General features: G+C 35.2%; 3 protein-coding genes across 5 annotated transcripts; all 3 read right to left on the reverse strand.

The window, feature by feature from the left end:
• Nucleotides 1,289-3,253, reverse strand: LOC18596094 (aspartyl protease family protein At5g10770). Its single transcript, XM_007024357.2, has 2 exons — nt 3,001-3,253; nt 1,289-2,897 (listed from the first exon to the last, which is right to left on the reverse strand). The coding sequence occupies exons 1-2, from the start codon at nt 3,074-3,076 to the stop codon at nt 1,588-1,590; spliced, it is 1,386 nt and encodes a 461-aa protein (XP_007024419.1). The 5' UTR covers nt 3,077-3,253; the 3' UTR covers nt 1,289-1,587.
• Nucleotides 4,262-6,552, reverse strand: LOC18596095 (60S ribosomal protein L28-1). 3 transcript variants are annotated; one of them, XM_018123966.1, is made up of 6 exons: nt 6,444-6,552; nt 6,153-6,321; nt 5,432-5,595; nt 5,064-5,133; nt 4,804-4,894; nt 4,262-4,656 (listed from the first exon to the last, which is right to left on the reverse strand). In XM_018123966.1, exons 2-6 carry the CDS (start codon nt 6,298-6,300, stop codon nt 4,626-4,628), a joined length of 504 nt encoding a protein of 167 aa, XP_017979455.1. In that variant the 5' UTR covers nt 6,301-6,321; nt 6,444-6,552; the 3' UTR covers nt 4,262-4,625. The 3 variants fall into 3 exon arrangements, with proteins under 3 accessions (XP_017979455.1, XP_017979454.1, XP_007024421.1); XM_018123965.1 differs by lacking the exon at nt 4,804-4,894; XM_007024359.2 differs by lacking the exons at nt 4,804-4,894; nt 5,064-5,133 and having other exon boundaries at nt 6,444-6,551.
• LOC18596096 (uncharacterized protein At1g51745) lies at nt 7,023-12,804 on the reverse strand. Its single transcript, XM_018123860.1, is given in 5 exon segments — nt 7,023-7,528; nt 7,530-8,581; nt 9,712-10,799; nt 11,939-12,292; nt 12,426-12,804. Coding segments are annotated over 4 exon segments (2,358 nt in total). The 5' UTR covers nt 12,130-12,292; nt 12,426-12,804; the 3' UTR covers nt 7,023-7,501.

Consider the following 17,947-nt stretch of genomic DNA (forward strand, 5'->3'; position numbering starts at 1 on the left):
GATATTTAACTGTTGCAATACAAATAGAAAGGAAGGAAAAAGGACGTTTCAGCTTTCCTCAAGTAAATGCATATAGAAAATGACTTGAATTACCATTGTATAACATATAAGCTCTAAAGATAGTATTAATGTAATTTAAAGTAGAGAAACAACTTTATACTTTTTGGTCTTGATACAAAAGCATGACAAATTGCAAAGTCAAAATGCTTCCATATATATACGTATAGATAATCGTTCATTTCTATAAATATTTCTTTTATTTTTTTTAATTCCATGATAATATTTCATACCTAATGTTTACAATAAAATGATCGATGCATTTTTAGTGCATGGTAATAGAGCAAGAAAACTTGGGCAGGAGGTAATATCTTTTATTAGTATTTTTTTTTATCTAATTTGAAATATAATTTTTCTCCAAGTTATTGAAAAACCCAAATTGTGTGATTAAGGCCACGTTTCTTTTACTTCTTTTTTCTCCTATGAACATTTCCTAGCAACATCCTATTTATATAAAAAATGTATGCTTGAAAATTGTTATTTGTCTCTTGCAAAAACAAGTTTATTAGCTTTAATTCCTCAAGCAAATGCATATAGGGAATGCCTTGAATTATTATCATATAGCATATACGCTCCAAAGATAATATTATAATTTAAAGATGAGAAACAACAACTTGATAACTAATTTTGGCCAGACAAAGAGATAAGGACAAATTGCAAAGTCAAACAGCTTGCATGGGTAGATAACGGTCATTAGTCATTACATAAATATATATATATATATATGTTTTATCTTTTTCATTATTATTCAAAGATAATATTTCATACCAAAGGTTTACAATGATATATGCACTTTTGGTGCATGGTAATAAACCAAGAAAACTTGGGCAGAAGGTAATATCCTTTATTAGTATTTTCTTTTATCTAGTATGAAATATAGTTTTTCTCCAAATTGCTAAAAAAAAAAGAAAAGAAAACACATTGACAGCTGCCTTTCCCAGTCCCAGGGACATGGTTATAGGTGTGGATGGATGCAAAGTTAATCAGTCTAATTAATTTCCCTGCTTGAGACTGGATATAAATAATTGCAATACCTTATAAGAGTTAAGATTTCGAGTCAAAAACTAAAAAGACTTTGCCTAACTGACTGCAAGAAGATTAAAATGTTGACCATACTAGCTACTTGTAATTTTTCTCAATATTAATCTACTGACACTTACTTCCACATTTGATTTCAATTTTTTATAAACAAAGTCAAATTTGAATCTTTGAAGAGTACAATATTTCAATATTTGATAATCTATTAATTTGAAAGATTTCAAATTAATACTTTGCCATAACTAAAAACAGATCAGTCATTACAAGGAATGACAGTGTCTGCTACCATAGCTTAGTCTATTATTAAATATGATGGCAAGTGACAACTACACTAATTAAGACATTGAATTATATATTCTTGACATTGACAATTTAAAAAGCTGGGACAAACCATCCATGCACAATGAGCTCTCCTAGCGGTTGATTTGCAGTGTGATTATTCAAATATGTTATATTTCACTTTAATTAATTATCAAACGGAAAATCGTAGGATCAGTGGCAGGCATTAGCCGCGAATCCAATTCTTGAATCAGACACATCGTAAGCAACCTCAAACGTCTGCTGTTGATGATTTCCAATAACGGCTGTTTGGCTCCATCCAGCAAAGGCCAAGCATGTAACTCCCTTATCAGCTTGTATGAGCACATTGGAAGCACCAAGAGTGAGGTCAGCTCCTCCTTGAAACATCATTTGAATCTCAGGTGCCGCCGACATAGTCTTGACAGTCCCCAGGAAACAGCAATCCAATATCGAAATTGCTGGGGCTTGCGCATACTTTTTGGACATGATCTTTACAAAGGCATCTCGCAAGGCAGAATACAAAGACCTAGGCAGGCGTGTGATGACAGTTCCAGAGTCTATGATGGTTGGGACTCTATACTCAGCAGCAGCCACCCTCAGAGGGATACCTGCCACAGTTATAGATGTCAACCTTAGGTAGTATAAACTAGGATTCTGATGAGGATCTGTGATCATGGGAGTGAACTTGAATGTTGATAGAGAAGGCTTTCCTATTTTCAGGAAACCTCCAGCGTCAGTAGAAGTAGCTGTGGGCAGACAGTAAGAGAAACCATATCCATATTTGGAGGACACCTGAGCTAGCATGGAGAGTTTGTCACGGGCTAGTCCTACTAGCCCAGCTGCCCTTCCGAACAAGCCTTCATTGTCCTGCCCACATCCATATACGAAATTGGAGAAGGTTTGGGATTGTGATAAAGTCAGTAAATCTTGACTTAAGTAGCCAATTGAGTATGATGAATCACCATAGCTGGCCGTGTATAGGCACTTGTTTGAAGTCGAACATAAAGGGTTGTTCAAAGTTGCTTCCTTGAGTGAAGAGCACTCAGAGGCGGCACATGAGAGATATTTGTATGTCGTAGATGCAGAGGGATTAAAAACAGGGTCTGCCTGGCTGTGACAGTATACTGCACAAGGCTCACACTGGATCCAGGAGAAGGAGCTGCCTGTATCCATGACCACGTCATAGTACTTGGCCGGAGTTCCAAGGCCTATCCTGACATAGTAGTTCCCTGTACCGATGGATAAACCTGGATTCAGTGGGATACTCAAAGACTTTGCACTTGACCAATACCCTAATCTCTGGGATAAAGCGGAATTTGTACTGCCTCTGCCTCTGCCTCTGTCTTGGGCTACTATGGAAGCGAGAGCCTTAACACGTTCTTCATCACGCAAGAGAAAATTGGAGAAGGATAAGGAGAATTCTGGGGTGAGAGAAGACTCAGGCCCTTGAACGTGATAGATCTTAACGTGTATGCCAGACTGGTTGACTTCCAACTTATTCTCTGCAAAAATTGGTTCATTGATAATAATAATGACCATTCATATAAACCTATCCATTTATATTTTAAATATATATTTCATATAATACGGAAAACATATACATACCTTGGAGTTCTGCGAGCAGAGGTGCCACTGCAATTGCAAGTGGCAGAGAGAAAATTAGAAACCAAACAAACGCCATCTCAGTTCTGCAGCCGACTTATAGCCTGTCCTCTCTTATCTAAAAGAAGGGGAGCTTATAACAAGAAAGGAGAACATGTCATTTACAAGTGTGTGGCAGAGTTCCAAAAGAAGAGGAATGCATAAAGAAATAAAGTTCAATCATGAACTATTAGTTGGAGAAATCTAAATGCTGTCACATTCCTTCAACAATAATGGGGCTTGATTAAAGTAGGAGGAACTTTAAACGGTTAGATTAGTAATTAAAAAAATAATTATTTATTAAAATTGTTATCTGTTATCTTATTTTCGTTTTGTTTGTGAGCAATAAGAAAATGGAAATATGGAACAAAATAACATAACTTAATACCTATCGCTGTGACTGGGGCGGGATACGGTACTTCCATCGAAGGGCTGCTTTTACTCGAGAAGAATATACGTGCACGGCTCAATATGCAAAGGACACTGATGTGTGTTCTTATAGCTATCATTTTCCTACGTCTTTTAACTGTCTTGTCGAGGTCCTACAAATTGGCCATTCAATGTTGGAAAAAATATGAGAAGAAAGCATCAAACCAGTCCTTTGAATCAAGTATTTGGGCCATGGAAAGGTCCTCTCCAACTAATACTTAATTATGATTTGGAAATGTTATCCAGATCATCAAACTCTTTTGTATTCAAGCTAACTAAAAATATAACCTAATAATGTCCTCTGGAGTGATCAGGTTAACACTTCAATTGGGTAGATGGTCTACAATTGAGGGATGCATTGGGGTACAAACAAGAAATCTTGGACCTTGGGATCATTTAATCGGACCTTTTACTAGTATCAATGATATTTTCTACTTTACGAGCTTGCATGAAGATGAAGAAACATGTTGAGCTTTACCTAGTAATGGCCAAATTAACTTAACCGTCATTACATTTAGGCCAAATAAGGTATGAACAAATTGCAATTTCCATTTTTTTTTTCTGTTGACAACAATATTACCAATTAAGTGTTTAAAGGTGAATGATATGTGCATTTTTACTCTACGGTAATATACCTAGAAAACTTGCATAGGAATAGGATATATCCTCGTCTCTTAGTACTAGCAGTGAATATTTTTTATCTTAATTCCAAACATAATCTTAATATTGTGCAAAAGGATTCAAGCGCAGTGGCGGCTGTCATTTGTTTTTGTACAGTTTTCATGGTAACGTCTGCTGACACAAACATAGCATGCCCATGCAGAAGCAAATGCTATGTTTTTCTCAATGCATTAAGGGACAAAATGCTCAAAATTACCACAAGTATAATCCGGAAAACATACCATCAAGGACCATGATTCTCTTTTGTTTCAAAATCGACATAAAATCCACCACCCAGCTAAAACCATGAACCAAAATAAGACTTCAAAAAGAGGTAAAAAAGTGTCTGGAACAATGAAATCACAGCACAAAACAACTTAAACCCCTACTTCACTTCCTTCCTCGGATCTTCAAAGCTTGTCTGTTCCTCTTCTTGACACCAGACTTGGCAACCTTCAGACTCCTGTTCACAGCACTCAACCTTGCAAGGGCTGCTTTCGTTAAATCTGGCCTGTAGTAGTTGTCTGCCACCTGCAATATTTGAAACAAGATAGAGACATTAGGCAAAATTCATAAAAGAATCACCATGCTTAGATGAACAGAATTTCAGAATATCATTGAAAATCTATATGAACTGCAGCATGAAGACAGTGCAAATTGCCAAAATCACCAACTTACATTAATATAATTGAGAATATAATAGCAGCCAAGAGCAAGTTGGAAAAACGGAGGGAAGGTGGGGAGAAAAGGTAAAACAGTAGGGGACAAGCTACACGAGAGAGCATGACAGCCAAAATTCAGTATACACATATATACACATCATGCTCAAAGCTAGCTACGTAAGCATTGAAATTGCACTCGATTAAACTTTAAAAGCTCAGAAGCCAAGCGTAACAAGTAAATTTCATAGAAGAATCCAACAAATAGATCCTTCTTACCTGTTATTGCTTCATCACCGCAAGATAAAACTTTCAAAAAATTTGAATTTGAATGCAAGCAATACCACACCTTTAGACAAACAAATCATCAATCAACTAAATAATCTAACAATGTTCACCAGTTAGTTTGAGGAACTAATATTAGATAAAGAGTTCAAACTTTTTTTAATAAAAAAAAAAACAACTGTTTTTGGTGGTGACTCTTTAGACAAACAATTTTTTCTCTTCAAAAACAAACAAGCACAATAATTACCAAGTTACAAATTAATATCAAATAGTTGGGGGAGGTAGGGAAAGCTTTCAGAGGCAAAACCAAACCTAGAAAAAGAATAAACAGAAATGGTTCAGATGATGTCTTCCTATTTTACCTGGTTTTTGACTGCCTTGGCCATCCTGGGGAACTCCTTTCTCATGACAGACTTGTGAAGCAAACTTGAAGGCTTGTTCTGCTTCTTGGTCTTAGTTGTTGCTAGCAGCACAGACTGATCTTTGCCCCCACTTTGAATGGTTACTGTTTTCTTGTTTGCCAGCCCTAACGTTTCATAGATCCAGTGAAGAGTAAGTCAATTGCACCAAAGTCCCGACTCAACTAAACTCAAAGAACGAATTCAGCTATTGAGTTGAGAAACTGGGGCAGGGGAGGGATATAAAGAATATATATTAAGCAAATAGGACATGTATTCCTTTGTGAATGCATTAAATTCATGATTCCAGGTTTCAACTATTCTCAAGATAAAAACAGCAACTTCGCTTCCAACTTTTCAAGTACCATATCAATTAAAATTGCCCCCCTCATCGTACTTGGATGTTCTTATGGTTATATCAGATCACTATTTCAGCTTTCCTAAGAAAACTTAATTCAATTTTTTAAGAGAAAAAAAAAAGAGCAAAAACGAAACAAGATATACCCAATATTTCTTGTCATTCCCTGAACAATCATTTGCCAGGCAAATATTTCCTTTTCTCTTTTACTTAATAAAACGGGAAAAAAAAGCAAAAGAAATTTTCATTTGTCAAATAAACCTGACATAAACATAATCGAATGAACAACAATAAAAGAAAGAAGAAACTTTTGGATCAAAATAATACCAGAGTGTTTGTAGGAGTTCAGATTGTAGAGATTGTTGGGCTCTTTGCTGAACTGAACACTAGCGGTTCCTCTTCCAAACTGCTTCACCAAAAAAGAATTGTTCTTCTTCACTATCTCCCAAATCAACTGTCCTGGAACTGTCGCCATCTTCTCCTTCCCTGCACCTCACTGCACCAGATCCACCCAAACACAAAAACCCTCTTCGTAAGATTAAAAGCCTTTAAAACAAAAGCAAACCAAAAAGAAAAGGCAGAAATAAATTAGTAGGGAGCTACGAATTGAAGGAGAACCTGTTGATTTTTACGGGGTTTTCTTAGGGATGGGAGCTGCAGCGAGAATTGGAGACTGTAAAGAAGAGCGAAAAAGAGCTTTTATAGCACTGAAAACCCTAATTGCCAGTACTAGTCTGTTTTCCATTTAAGACGGCAAGGGTATCATTCATTTTAGTTTATTACGGTCATGTCCTCTTCTTTTAGTGCAGTTTTTGTTGGATCCTATATATCTTATAGACTTATACAAAACGCAACATAACCCAAAGTTGAATACAACAAGAACTTTTCTTTTTGCATGATAAATAAAATAAATTAAATTAAATTAAATTAAAACTAAAATATGAATAAATAATTAATTGATCCGATATTTGATCTTATGCTATACATTTTCTTATACCCTTTGCAACATTCTTCCTGTTAAAAGGGCCATGTATTTTGACAGTTATAATTGAGATTTGAGAATTTGAGACCATGCCTGATCCATGAAATGATCAACCCAAAAAGGGACTACATCTCAAATTAAATAAAAAATAAACAAAGCAACTGGGAAACATAAGCCTCATAAGGACTTGATTGAGGAGGAAAGAAGGGATTGGATTTAGCAACAACATCTGAATTCCAAAAACAAAACAGAGTTGAACAGAAAGTGGCTTTGGAATAAATTACCAAGTCAAAGTCCCAAACCCCCAAAAAAAAAAGGTACAACTGCAAAATTTAGGTTATTAGCCCCCTGAATCAACCTGAATTCATGAATTAAAAAAAAAAAAAACAAATATCAGGTCATGGATATACCTAATACCAGATCCCACCTCCTTTACACCTCAACTAATGTTACATTTTCATATATACAAAGCCAGAGAAGCCCTTCTTCATCATCCTTCATACTCCTACCAGTTTCCTTTTCTACAACAACCCAATGTCACTTCAATTGTACAACGGGATTCATTCTACCTGCGGGTAGATTGTATGCTGCTGTTGCTATCAGCAAGGCTTTTAAAAATGAACCAGCAACCAGGTTCTCTAATCAAATCAAATCCCAGTACTGAACCACATTCACTATAGTAGGGATCACCTACTCATGAATTGCTTGACGTTAAAGGGCGCATGTGTCGGCCGTGCTGAGCCATTCAATGCTTCATTTATCCTACTGAAGACTAACTTTAGAGGAACACAAGCTATTACAGGACCCTTAGGCTTCTCCACCACCAGTTTCCTGTCAGCTAAACCGAGCTTTTGACCAGTCAATGAAGACAATTTCCGAATCTTTTTAGACAATAGTCCAGATTTCTTTGCTTTCGCTGATTTTCGTGGCAGGAAACGCGAGTGCAGTTTCATATGCTTTGTAGGAACTCGCCCACCTTCTGAATTTCGCTTCACTACAGGACCAATTTCAGTGCACTCCATTGCAGCTTCACGAGTCAAACTGCCATAGTAATCATCACTCAAAACCTCAACAGTTAGAGGGTGACCAATTATGGCTTTTCCATTCAGTTTACTCATGAGGGAAAGTAATGGAACATGCTGTGGCCGATAGTTAGCTTTCACCTCAATCTTAACATCATAAAATGATGAATCAGCAGAATAAGGTTTTCCTGGAAAATCTGTCATCTGATATCTGGAGTGAACAGTATAGCGGGACTGACGGTATGGAAGTAACCTTTGAGGGGTCACAGAACCATCAGGCAGTATTTTTGCCTCCACTATTGGCCCTCTGGCACGAGGCTCCCGAGACATAGCCTTCCAGTCCTGGAACCCATCAAGCTGCTCTTCAACAACAGACTTGGACTTGGATTGCAAGGTGCAATTGTATGGAGCAACTGACCCACCAACACCATTGCAATCAACTTTCTGATCAGAACCCTGAGAAAATCCATCCAAGTGCTCTAGACCTGCCAAACAAGCATTTGGTTCATCATCCATGTCAGCATATTTTCTTGAGTCGTGTTTTCGATTTTTACTTATTTGTCTTGATTTCCTCTTTCCTTTTAACTGCCATTCAGCAGTACCTTTCTCTATCCTCTGGCTGATACTATTAGTATGAGCAGCCACTGATCTGGTACAACCAGATTCATTATGTACCTCAGTTTCAGCTTGCCTTCCCAAATCACCAACTTCAGGCGTCTCAGATGAACAAGATACAAATATTGGAGAAAAATCTGTCAAAATCATATGATTCATTAGTACCAATAGGGAAAAATGTAAAATGCTACAGCTGACAAAAGATGAGAGAGGAAAAGGTAAAGGAATCTGCTTTTAGAAGAGCATGCATACCCATCTAAGTATCACAAAGTAGAGGTTTCGCAAGAAAGATCAACAAAATGAAACATTACCAGAATGTGTACCTTCTTAAGCTAAATATGTCATCAGACCATGTGCTTAAAACTACAAACAAGCAGAAGATCACAATGCATGAACCAAGCAGACCCAATACTAAACTAACCTCATTTCAAACAGAATTGGTTGAAGTAGAAATAAATTCTGATAAAAGAGGTGCATGACAAAAGAAGGAAAAAAGGGAATTCCACTGTATTTACCTCTAGTTTGACTTAGTCTCCAGGCAAATTGTTATTCAACAATGACTACTAGCGAGACGATTCAAGTTATTGGCCCAGATTATGCCCTTATTAGCCAATGCAAGATTTCAGTTCAGCCCTTGGATTGTGGAAGAGCATCAAAATCAATGTGTTCAGCTTCCAATCCATTTACATATTGATTATAAACTCATGGTTACAACATTCATCTCACATCATTATATCCTGAACTCATAAGAAGAGTATTTTAGCTGATTTCCAAACTTGTCACTAACATCAGTGAGAGTTTAACTTTTTATCGATGTCATCTAATTCCTCAGCATGCTACAATATGTATTTGGGTTTTAATAGAGTTAGGCCTCTTGTTTAGTACCCATCCTTAGTTGTTTCTTTTAGGATCAATTTCATCTCATGCCAGGATAGCTGTCCTCAAGTTATCAAATCACCAGAAATTGGCTGCAGTTCATTAGTTATGACTTATTTAGAAGAAAGTCAAACAAGCTCGAGCACAGCTAATGACAAGCTGTTGCCTCACACAAAACCAACATTATGCAGACAATTGATCAACATGGTGAATAACAAGGCATGAAAAAACAAATAATCCATATCCATTGGTTGCAGCAAAAAACCCCCCATAAAAGCCCTTGCAATACAAAAGCAATTTATAGAAGCAGCAGAATATGTTTATGCACAAAAAAGATGCAGCGAATTAGAAAATGCTACAATATATTATATTAAAGTTTATTCCACAATACCTGCAGATGGTTTATCTTCTCCAACAAATGGCACATCAAATAGCTTGTCAGAAGAACCATTCTCAGCTAACCCTAATACGCTGGAAATTTCATTGTATTTTGTCTTATTATTAGTTTGGGATGCATCAGCAGCATGTTCAGAAGCATTTAAGGAGACACCATTCTCACATGAAACTCCTGTACTATCTGAGTTGTTATTGATGTTGTTGTTGTTGTTGTTGTTGTTAATTACAGCAGAAACACTTCTCCGTGACTCATTGGAATCCATTCCTGAAACCTTGCTGTCAGAGAGTCCCCTAAGGGGTGAACCACTTGAGCTTGGAATTTCATCACAAACAACTGGAACTGACACCATAGCTGTACTCTCCAAAACCTTGGTTAGTGGTCGCCGACGATTTTTCCTTTTCAAGAATTCATGAACATTTGCCACTTGAGACCTCTTTCTTTTCAATGATGATGAATGATTTCTGCTACCATTTACAGGACTTCCATTAGACACGCAATTGCCCATGTTCGGGTCATAGAATGAAGCATTATCTTGTTGAACTAACTCGAGCACCCCTGCAGTCTGGGCTTTCCTTTTTGATCCTACACCCATACCTAGATCCTCAAGGCCTCTCATGCGCTTGATTCCTTCTGTTCCATCATCCTCTGAGTCATTTGGGGTTTTTCTTCTCTTTACCAGCACACAGTGCCCCTTAGTACCATTAATATGATTTGGCTCTTCAAAGGATATGCCAGACTGTGATAATTCTGGAGCTGAATCTGAGTCATCCTCAGTATCACTCATTTCATCAGTCATATCCTCATTTTCTTTCCCAGAATGTGACATGGTAGGTGATTCTCTGACCGAACTACCCTGGTCACCACCAGAATTATCTTTTCTAGAGAAATAATCTGGATGATCCTTTCCTAAACGTGCACTCTCAATCTCAAGAGCATGGAGAATAGCATCTTCTCTTCGAGCATATTTCACTGCTTTCTTGCTAGAATTTGCTGCCGAAGCCTTTGCTTTCTCAATACATTCATCATATTCTCCACAGCGAAAGGCCTTCACCCTCTTAGACTTTTCAAGATTATACCAGTCCCTAAAGCCAAGAAAAGGCAAAGAAATTTAGTCGACAAAGTCAAGTAATAAGAACACATGCCAAGTGCAGTAAATTCTTGCTATTCAAAGGTGACCATTATGTGAACATAAGACTTCCTGTCATTCGTGTATTTCAATCTTCCAATACAAATGATCCTAGAAATTAAAAAGAATAAAATACAGCACTAACAGTCCTTTACTCATAAATCATTCAGCATTGGACATGGTTTAAACCTTAATAACATGGACACCATGGGATCAGAAGGTAAAACCTTGAATCTAAATCATCATAACCTGAAAATGAAAATAGAAGTCATCTATCCAAACCTTGGATATTTTTGTCATTTTCTACTGGATTGATACATAGTCCTCAAGTAACAAAGTGACAATTGCAACAAGAAATGGTTACAGGCTCTACTAATGCATGACAGAACAAACACTCATCTACTGGACTGATTTAGAAATTTACTTTTAGAGCTCAATAACCAATGCCTATACCCTATAACAACATAAAAGACAAGGCAATAGAAGAAAGACAAAAAGCACAACATTTATCAAGGGCTTTTAGAGGATCAAATACAAATTCTCCTACCAGCCTAATATAAATCACCAGTGTTTAAGGGAAAAAATTTTCCTGAAGAAACATAAAGTTCTAGTTTTGAAGCAGCCATAACAAGATTTTCTTCAAAAGACAGAAATTGTTAAGTGAAATAGTTCACTGACAGCCCAAAGAACGGGCATAATGCACCAAAGCAAACAAGCATGCTTTCAATATAATGCAAATGCTCAACATTCCACCACATATTGCCACAAAAACCACACAAATAAACATGAAAGTGTATCATTTGAGTCAAAACCACAAGTTTGCAATCTTTTGGTAACCCTTCAAATAGAACCAAAAAAAATATATAAAAACCACCAGAAGAAAAGACCCTTTATTCACTGCAAGTGTTTCCCCAATTTTTTATCATTTCATTGATTAAGCAACATCAAAAAAAGTTCCAAAAAATGACAAAACTATGAAGAATACTAAACAAATAATTTTACATAAAAAAAAACTAATCATCAACAGAAATGCAAGCAAGTAAATCCAAAAAAAAATCTAAAAAGTAACTAAAAGATTAAAAGAAATGGACTCACACGCTTGCATCCTCACGACCAAGAAGCTTAACAGGAGTACCGGATCTCGGAGAAACCAAACAACTCTCAGAGAGCTCGTCGAGGCCCATAATCCGACCCGGCCACCAGGAACCGTTTCTGCGTCGGACCCAAACCAACCCACCCACCGAGGCATCAATGCCCTTTGTGTTGGGCTCATCGGGGCTCCCCATCAGAAACCCCTTCCGCCAAAAATCCTCCTTGAAAAGTAAATGTTAAAAAAAAAATCTGATCTTTAAAAGTCAATCGTTAAACTCCGTTTTGAAGCAGACCCAAGAATCCAAAACCACCAACAAATAGTCGGTTACTTGAACAAATGCATATGCCCTTTAAAACCTGAAAAAACAATAAAAAGAAAACGAAGTAGTAAGAGAAACCTTAATCCTGCATGCAACTAAACAGCCAGAAAAGAAACAAAGAAAAACCCATAAACCCAGGAAAGAAAAAAGCTTAAAAGAGAGATAAAAACCTAAGTCGAAGGGGCTTATGGAGGAAGAAGGATCTAGGTGGTGAAGACAAAGCCCAGTGAAAACAACAAAAAAAGATCTGGGGAAATTTTTTTTCCTTTTCTTGTTTTGAAGATTTCTTTTTGGGTTTCCTTTTCCACTTTTTAATTAAATTTCCGGGCTTTTTTCTTGACAAACTTGAAAAATATATCTAAATGCCCTGCAACTTCACTTTTATCCTTCTTTTTGTCAAGGATTTTATGGGGTTTTCTCGGCAGAGTGTACGGACGGAGAGTGAACAGAGTGAGAGATAGAGGGAAGGAGAGAGTTTTTAAGAAGAAAACGAAGAACGAAGAAAAGAAAAAACAAAAAAATATTAGGCTTCTGTTTGGATCATCAAAGCCAAAAATAATAAAACGAACCTTTTTGCTTTTTCGGTTCGAGGTCGGGAAAAGATAGAGAAGAGAGAAGAAAAAAAATTACTTAAACAACAATTTTTTTTTTTTTTAAACAATAGGAAACTATGTTACTAAGACCTTTTTTTTTTTTCTTTGAACGTTGGCCTCGTACAAATGCTTCTTAAACCGTTGGATTAGTTTTGTTGATGCAAATCAAACGGTGCTGATTACGTTTGAAGATGAGATCATGCGGATTCTTCTTTCATCTGAGCAAACTTGAGGCAAGAAAACAGGGCAAAGGTTTTTTTTTTTTTTTTATACAGAGAAACTATGTACTAATCAGGGCAAAGGTAGTAAAATGACCTCCTGTGGCAAGGGTTAATAAAAAAAACAATACTAATTGTCATATAATTTAGTTAATTAAATCAATTTCTAATTTTTATAAGTACTATGTTTACCTTTTATAATTGTTATCTTCTTTATAATATATAATCTTTAACAGTATTATGACATCATTTAATCTTGTTATTTCTACTATATATATCTAGAAGTTTTGAAAAAATAGCATTATTTTTTTATATATTCATTAAGTTTTTTTATTAAATGTTGAAGAAATTAGGTAATTAATTAATAAATTAGTTTGTGTACCAAGCAATGTCTTGAAATACGCAAAGCCCAACTTCTCTAGGCCGGTTTGAGCAACATTCCTAAGCCCAGAATTGACTTAACTTGGCTGAAAGATTACTTTGTTGTGTAAATAATGCTATTTATAGGAGATATTAGCTTTCTAAAGTTTCAATTATAACATTTGAAATGCCCCTATGGAGACTTCTTTGCATATAAATTTGACTTATAAATTAGCAGAGTAATTCTATTGACTTACACACCCTTTTGTTCCTCATAATTGAACATTGTAATTATTTTGTATTCGTAATTATTAAGTTTTTAGCATTGTATTAAGCTAAGACTACACTCACTTTTCCTATACAACACAAAATCAAGAGAAATATTTTCTTGGCTTGATTCTCACTTTATATATATATTTCTTTATTGACATATTAAAATTATAAGTGCTATATTTTCTACTACTTTTGTTTTCTTATTTATTTAATTATTTTATCAATCATTTGGAATCATGCATGGCACAAGGTGTATGCTATTGTTTAAAATGAAAATAGAGCAAGGGACATGATCGTAATTTGCCAATACATAAAATATAACGAGCGCCCTCAACCTTGTAAGCGCACCGACTCTTTTGTGAACTCCATGTCATGTCCGCAAAAGGAAAAGGAAAAAGTGTTGGGTGTTCTCATTTTGGACAAACAGTGGGATCCTAATTTTTCCGACACTTGACTAGATGCATTTTGTCTTTAAAAGCATGTTGATTGTTGAGCAGATGTGACTTTATGATGAACGGCTGTGATTACGCAATTAACCGTTTATCAGTGCTGGTCTATCTTGATCTTCTTTTTTTAAAGTGGCTTATTGTTCTTGTGGAAATATAGTTACATCCAAAGATTATATAATTAATTAGTACAAAATTAGCTCTAAAAATGTTTTTTAAAAAAAAAAAATATTAAAGACAAGCCCAACTAAACAACCAGATGTAGTTGAGGAGTGGCATGGTTCGTACATCGATGGCATGCATCATGTCAGCCTTTTTTTTGCTTAAATCGAGGGCAGTGGACTCCGTTGCTTCCCAACACAACTCTTCACTAAGAAATCGACGCTAGGGAATGTGCTCCGTTGTCTTTTAACCAAACTAACTAAAAAGAGATAAAAACAATAAGAATGGAAATAAAAAACAATTTGTAACCTTTAGATGTTGATAATTCCGAAGAAAATATGTTTTATATTTTTATTTATTATTTTAGACATTGAAAATTAGGAGACAAAACGCAATAGTATGGAGAAGAAGAAGACTATTTGATATAACAACAATTAATAAATTTGGAAATTTTATACAAAACACTAGGATTTGTTTTTTTTTTTTTTCATTTAGAAATCTTGTCCATCAACTCAAACACTATGTATATTTTTAAGTCAAATGAGCTTGTAACTTATTTTAATATGGTAAACTCTATCATCATTCTTTCAAATTTTTTTGTATGACCTTTTTTTAATTTATAGTTCGTGGATTTTTTGTCAATTAATAGATTATAGATAATTTCTGTTCCACAAGATATCAAGTTAGGTTGTTAATTTTACTCAATAAATTTACCAAAATATGTTTAATTCAAAAGTAATCTATTTGATCATGCTTAAAGATATTTTTTGATATTTTATTGAGTAAAATTAATAGCATAATTTCTTATAAGAACAAATACAAATTGATTATTGAAAAAAAAAGATATTCAATATGTTAATTAGGAAAAAATTACAAAATGATAAATGAGAAAAATTAAAATCACAAAAATTGTGTAGATACTTGATTTTGATTAACACCTACTATCCAAAGAATTATTTTATAACATAATATTATACAGAGAATAATGAGAATAACCATTACAAGTGAATCACTACTTCACGTAAAACAACTACAAGAATTGAATTACTACTTCATGTGGAACAACTAAAATAAGTTGAGCACTACTCCATGTGGAACAACTAATACAAGTGGAATAACTATTTCGCACATAATAACCACTTCACACAGATGATAGTGAAAGTAATTCGAAATAAATGGCAGAGTTCATGGGTTACTTTCATATTGGGATATTCTGGAGAGTTTGGCTTGGTGGCTCAATTGTGTAGATAGTTAAGAGGTTTCTCTCTTAACCTTTTCCTGAAGTACAAGTGTTTCCCTCATTTACCTTATTCTCTTGTACTTGTTCATGTATAGTTTCTTCTCTTATACCTATTCACATGCAACTTCTTCTCTCGTACCTGTTCATGTACAACTTTTATTTATTAGCTTCTACTCGAGAACAAGTCTTATTACATCTAATTACTTCAACAGTCACATAATGGGTTTGTAAATGTTACTCGACATTAATTCTCAGTAACAGTTACTTAATATTAAAACTCTCCTTAATAATATCATTCATTATGTGCATTACAGTCTTTTCTTATAACCATTACTTTTGACACTATACATATAGCCTTTACAATTCATTGAGAGGACTTTCACTTTTCGAAACTACTGTACTCTCACTTAGAGCTTCTCTCTCTAGCCTTTTTATACATTGTTTACTTATTCTCTTCTTGTTTTTTTCCACTTGCCACGACACTCAATACTTCAGGAAATACTGTGATCTTCCTCTTCGCCAACTCTAGTACATCCCTTACTTGTTTGCAACGCATCCTCTTCCTATCACAAGAACCTTTTTACATTTTGGAAACTCCACTAGGGAGGAATGATTACATTAATTAAGACTTTTACTACTACAATTTTGCGTTATTAGAAAAGATGGAGAGTTCCACTGACAACCAAGATACTCTTATTCCCTCCTACATTAGGATCTGATGAGAATGATCTAAGCTTCTCATAAGAGGATGCAAACATTAGAGGATAATAATAGGTGAATGATGGAGACTATATCCCAACTCGCGGTCTCTATTGCCACCACTTTTCAAGCCCAACTTGTGCACCTTAATGAGAGTGCACCTAACAAAGTTACTCCTCTAGTTATAAACACTAAGGGGAATGGGGGAATTGGAGAAAGTGCAACTAATATAGTAGTTGCTGAAAACCCTAATCCAACCAACTCCACTGTTACAGTTACCCTATCAACTACCTCTATTGCAATAATCCCACCTGCTCCTACTTAAAGATTTGTGACAATGAAAGAACTCTAAAGGCTTTTAGATCAGAAGAATAAAAGCTTGCATTTTTCTGAGTTTGATCTCAAGTTGCCCTACTCGGCTGGTGTAGTTGCAAAACCATACCTAAGGACTATACTAGCCCCAAGTTCAAACAATTCAATGGAAAAAACTAGAGATGCAAGGGAACATGTCATGAAGTTTGTGGAGACTCTTGGAGTTGCTGGATTTGATGATGACTTGAAGTTGAAAAAGTTCTCCAAATCTATCACAGAAAAGGCTTATATATGGTATGTTAACCTCACTCTTGGTTCTGTTGCGTCTTGGAATCAAAAGTGTAAGATGTTTGAGAAAAAAATTTTCTCTAGTCAAGAGAAAGTTACTCTCGTTGATCTTGGAAGAGAGTTTCAAAAATTTTAAAAAGACCTCATGAAGTCCATCCAATGCTTTAGAAAAAGATTAGACATACAAGAATTTCATGATGAGAAGGAGTTGGTAAAAGCATGCATTCAAGGACTGTTTGATGAGTATAGACTATATTTGGAGAATCTACCTCTTCCAACCTTTGTTACTTTGGTAGAAGTTGCGCGAAGGACTGATAATATGGTTCTTAGACAAAAAGGATTCACTTGCTTCAATAGAAGGAAAGCCAAAAAGATGAATGATATCTAAGGAAGAGGTAGAGAAAGAATGGATCTAGTTCGAGTAAATTTACGTCCTAGAAGAGCTATCCCAAAGAGAAGGCTAGATGGGGAGAATGACTCTTCTCCACCATTCTCAATACTTCTAGATAGAGTGAGAGCTCTTCTCCAAGAATGGGTTAAGGATGAACAGATAAATTTACCTTACACTCCACGACCATCAACAGCGAAGGAGAAAGCTAACCCAATGTACTGTGATTATCATCAAGTAGTTGGTCATTGATAACTCTATGATTTAGAGTTATTTGAGCTTAATTTAATAGTAATTTAGCTTAGTTCTTGTAGTAATACATAAAAATTTAGTAGATTTTATTTAATTATTTTAAAGTAGTTAATTTAGGTAAGTCAATCTAATCCTAGTTAATTTTATACTTAATTTGGTGTTAATGTGGTTAAGATAGGTTGTTATTGATTTATTTGTGCTTTTATAGGTATTTGATGAAAAAAGAATTTTAGTAGAAAAAATAGAGCAATTTTGATGTGTAAATTTTCACTGCATATATTTCAGTATTTCGATTATAACTCTCTTTACAAAAGTTCAAATGAGATGATTCTTAGACCATTAGAAAGATACGAGAAAAAGCTACAACCTTTATGTTTACTACTTCACCTAGTTCAGCTTGAAAAATTGTCAAAAATCTTGTTGGAATTGATGCAATACAGTAATCCTAGAGTAATTACGAT

The sequence above is a fragment of the Theobroma cacao genome, chromosome 6 (assembly GCF_000208745.1).
Source record: "Theobroma cacao cultivar B97-61/B2 chromosome 6, Criollo_cocoa_genome_V2, whole genome shotgun sequence".
Lineage (NCBI taxonomy): Eukaryota > Viridiplantae > Streptophyta > Magnoliopsida > Malvales > Malvaceae > Theobroma > Theobroma cacao.

What these genes read in the sequence shown, in the direction of transcription:
- LOC18596094 (XM_007024357.2), bottom strand. Translation starts at nt 3,076, where the DNA reads ATGGCGTTTGTTTGGTTTCTAATTTTCTCTCTGCCACTTGCAATTGCA. An exon ending in TCTGCTCGCAGAACTCCAAG is followed by an intron (nt 2,898 to 3,000) that starts GTATGTATATGT and finishes CAATTTTTGCAG; the next exon opens with AGAATAAGTTGGAAGTCAAC.
- LOC18596095 (XM_018123965.1), bottom strand. Translation starts at nt 6,300, where the DNA reads ATGGCGACAGTTCCAGGACAGTTGATTTGGGAGATAGTGAAGAAGAAC. An exon ending in CCAAGGCAGTCAAAAACCAG is followed by an intron (nt 5,134 to 5,431) that starts GTAAAATAGGAA and finishes GTTTGTCTAAAG; the next exon opens with GTGTGGTATTGCTTGCATTC. An exon ending in CGGTGATGAAGCAATAACAG is followed by an intron (nt 4,657 to 5,063) that starts GTAAGAAGGATC and finishes CAAATATTGCAG; the next exon opens with GTGGCAGACAACTACTACAG.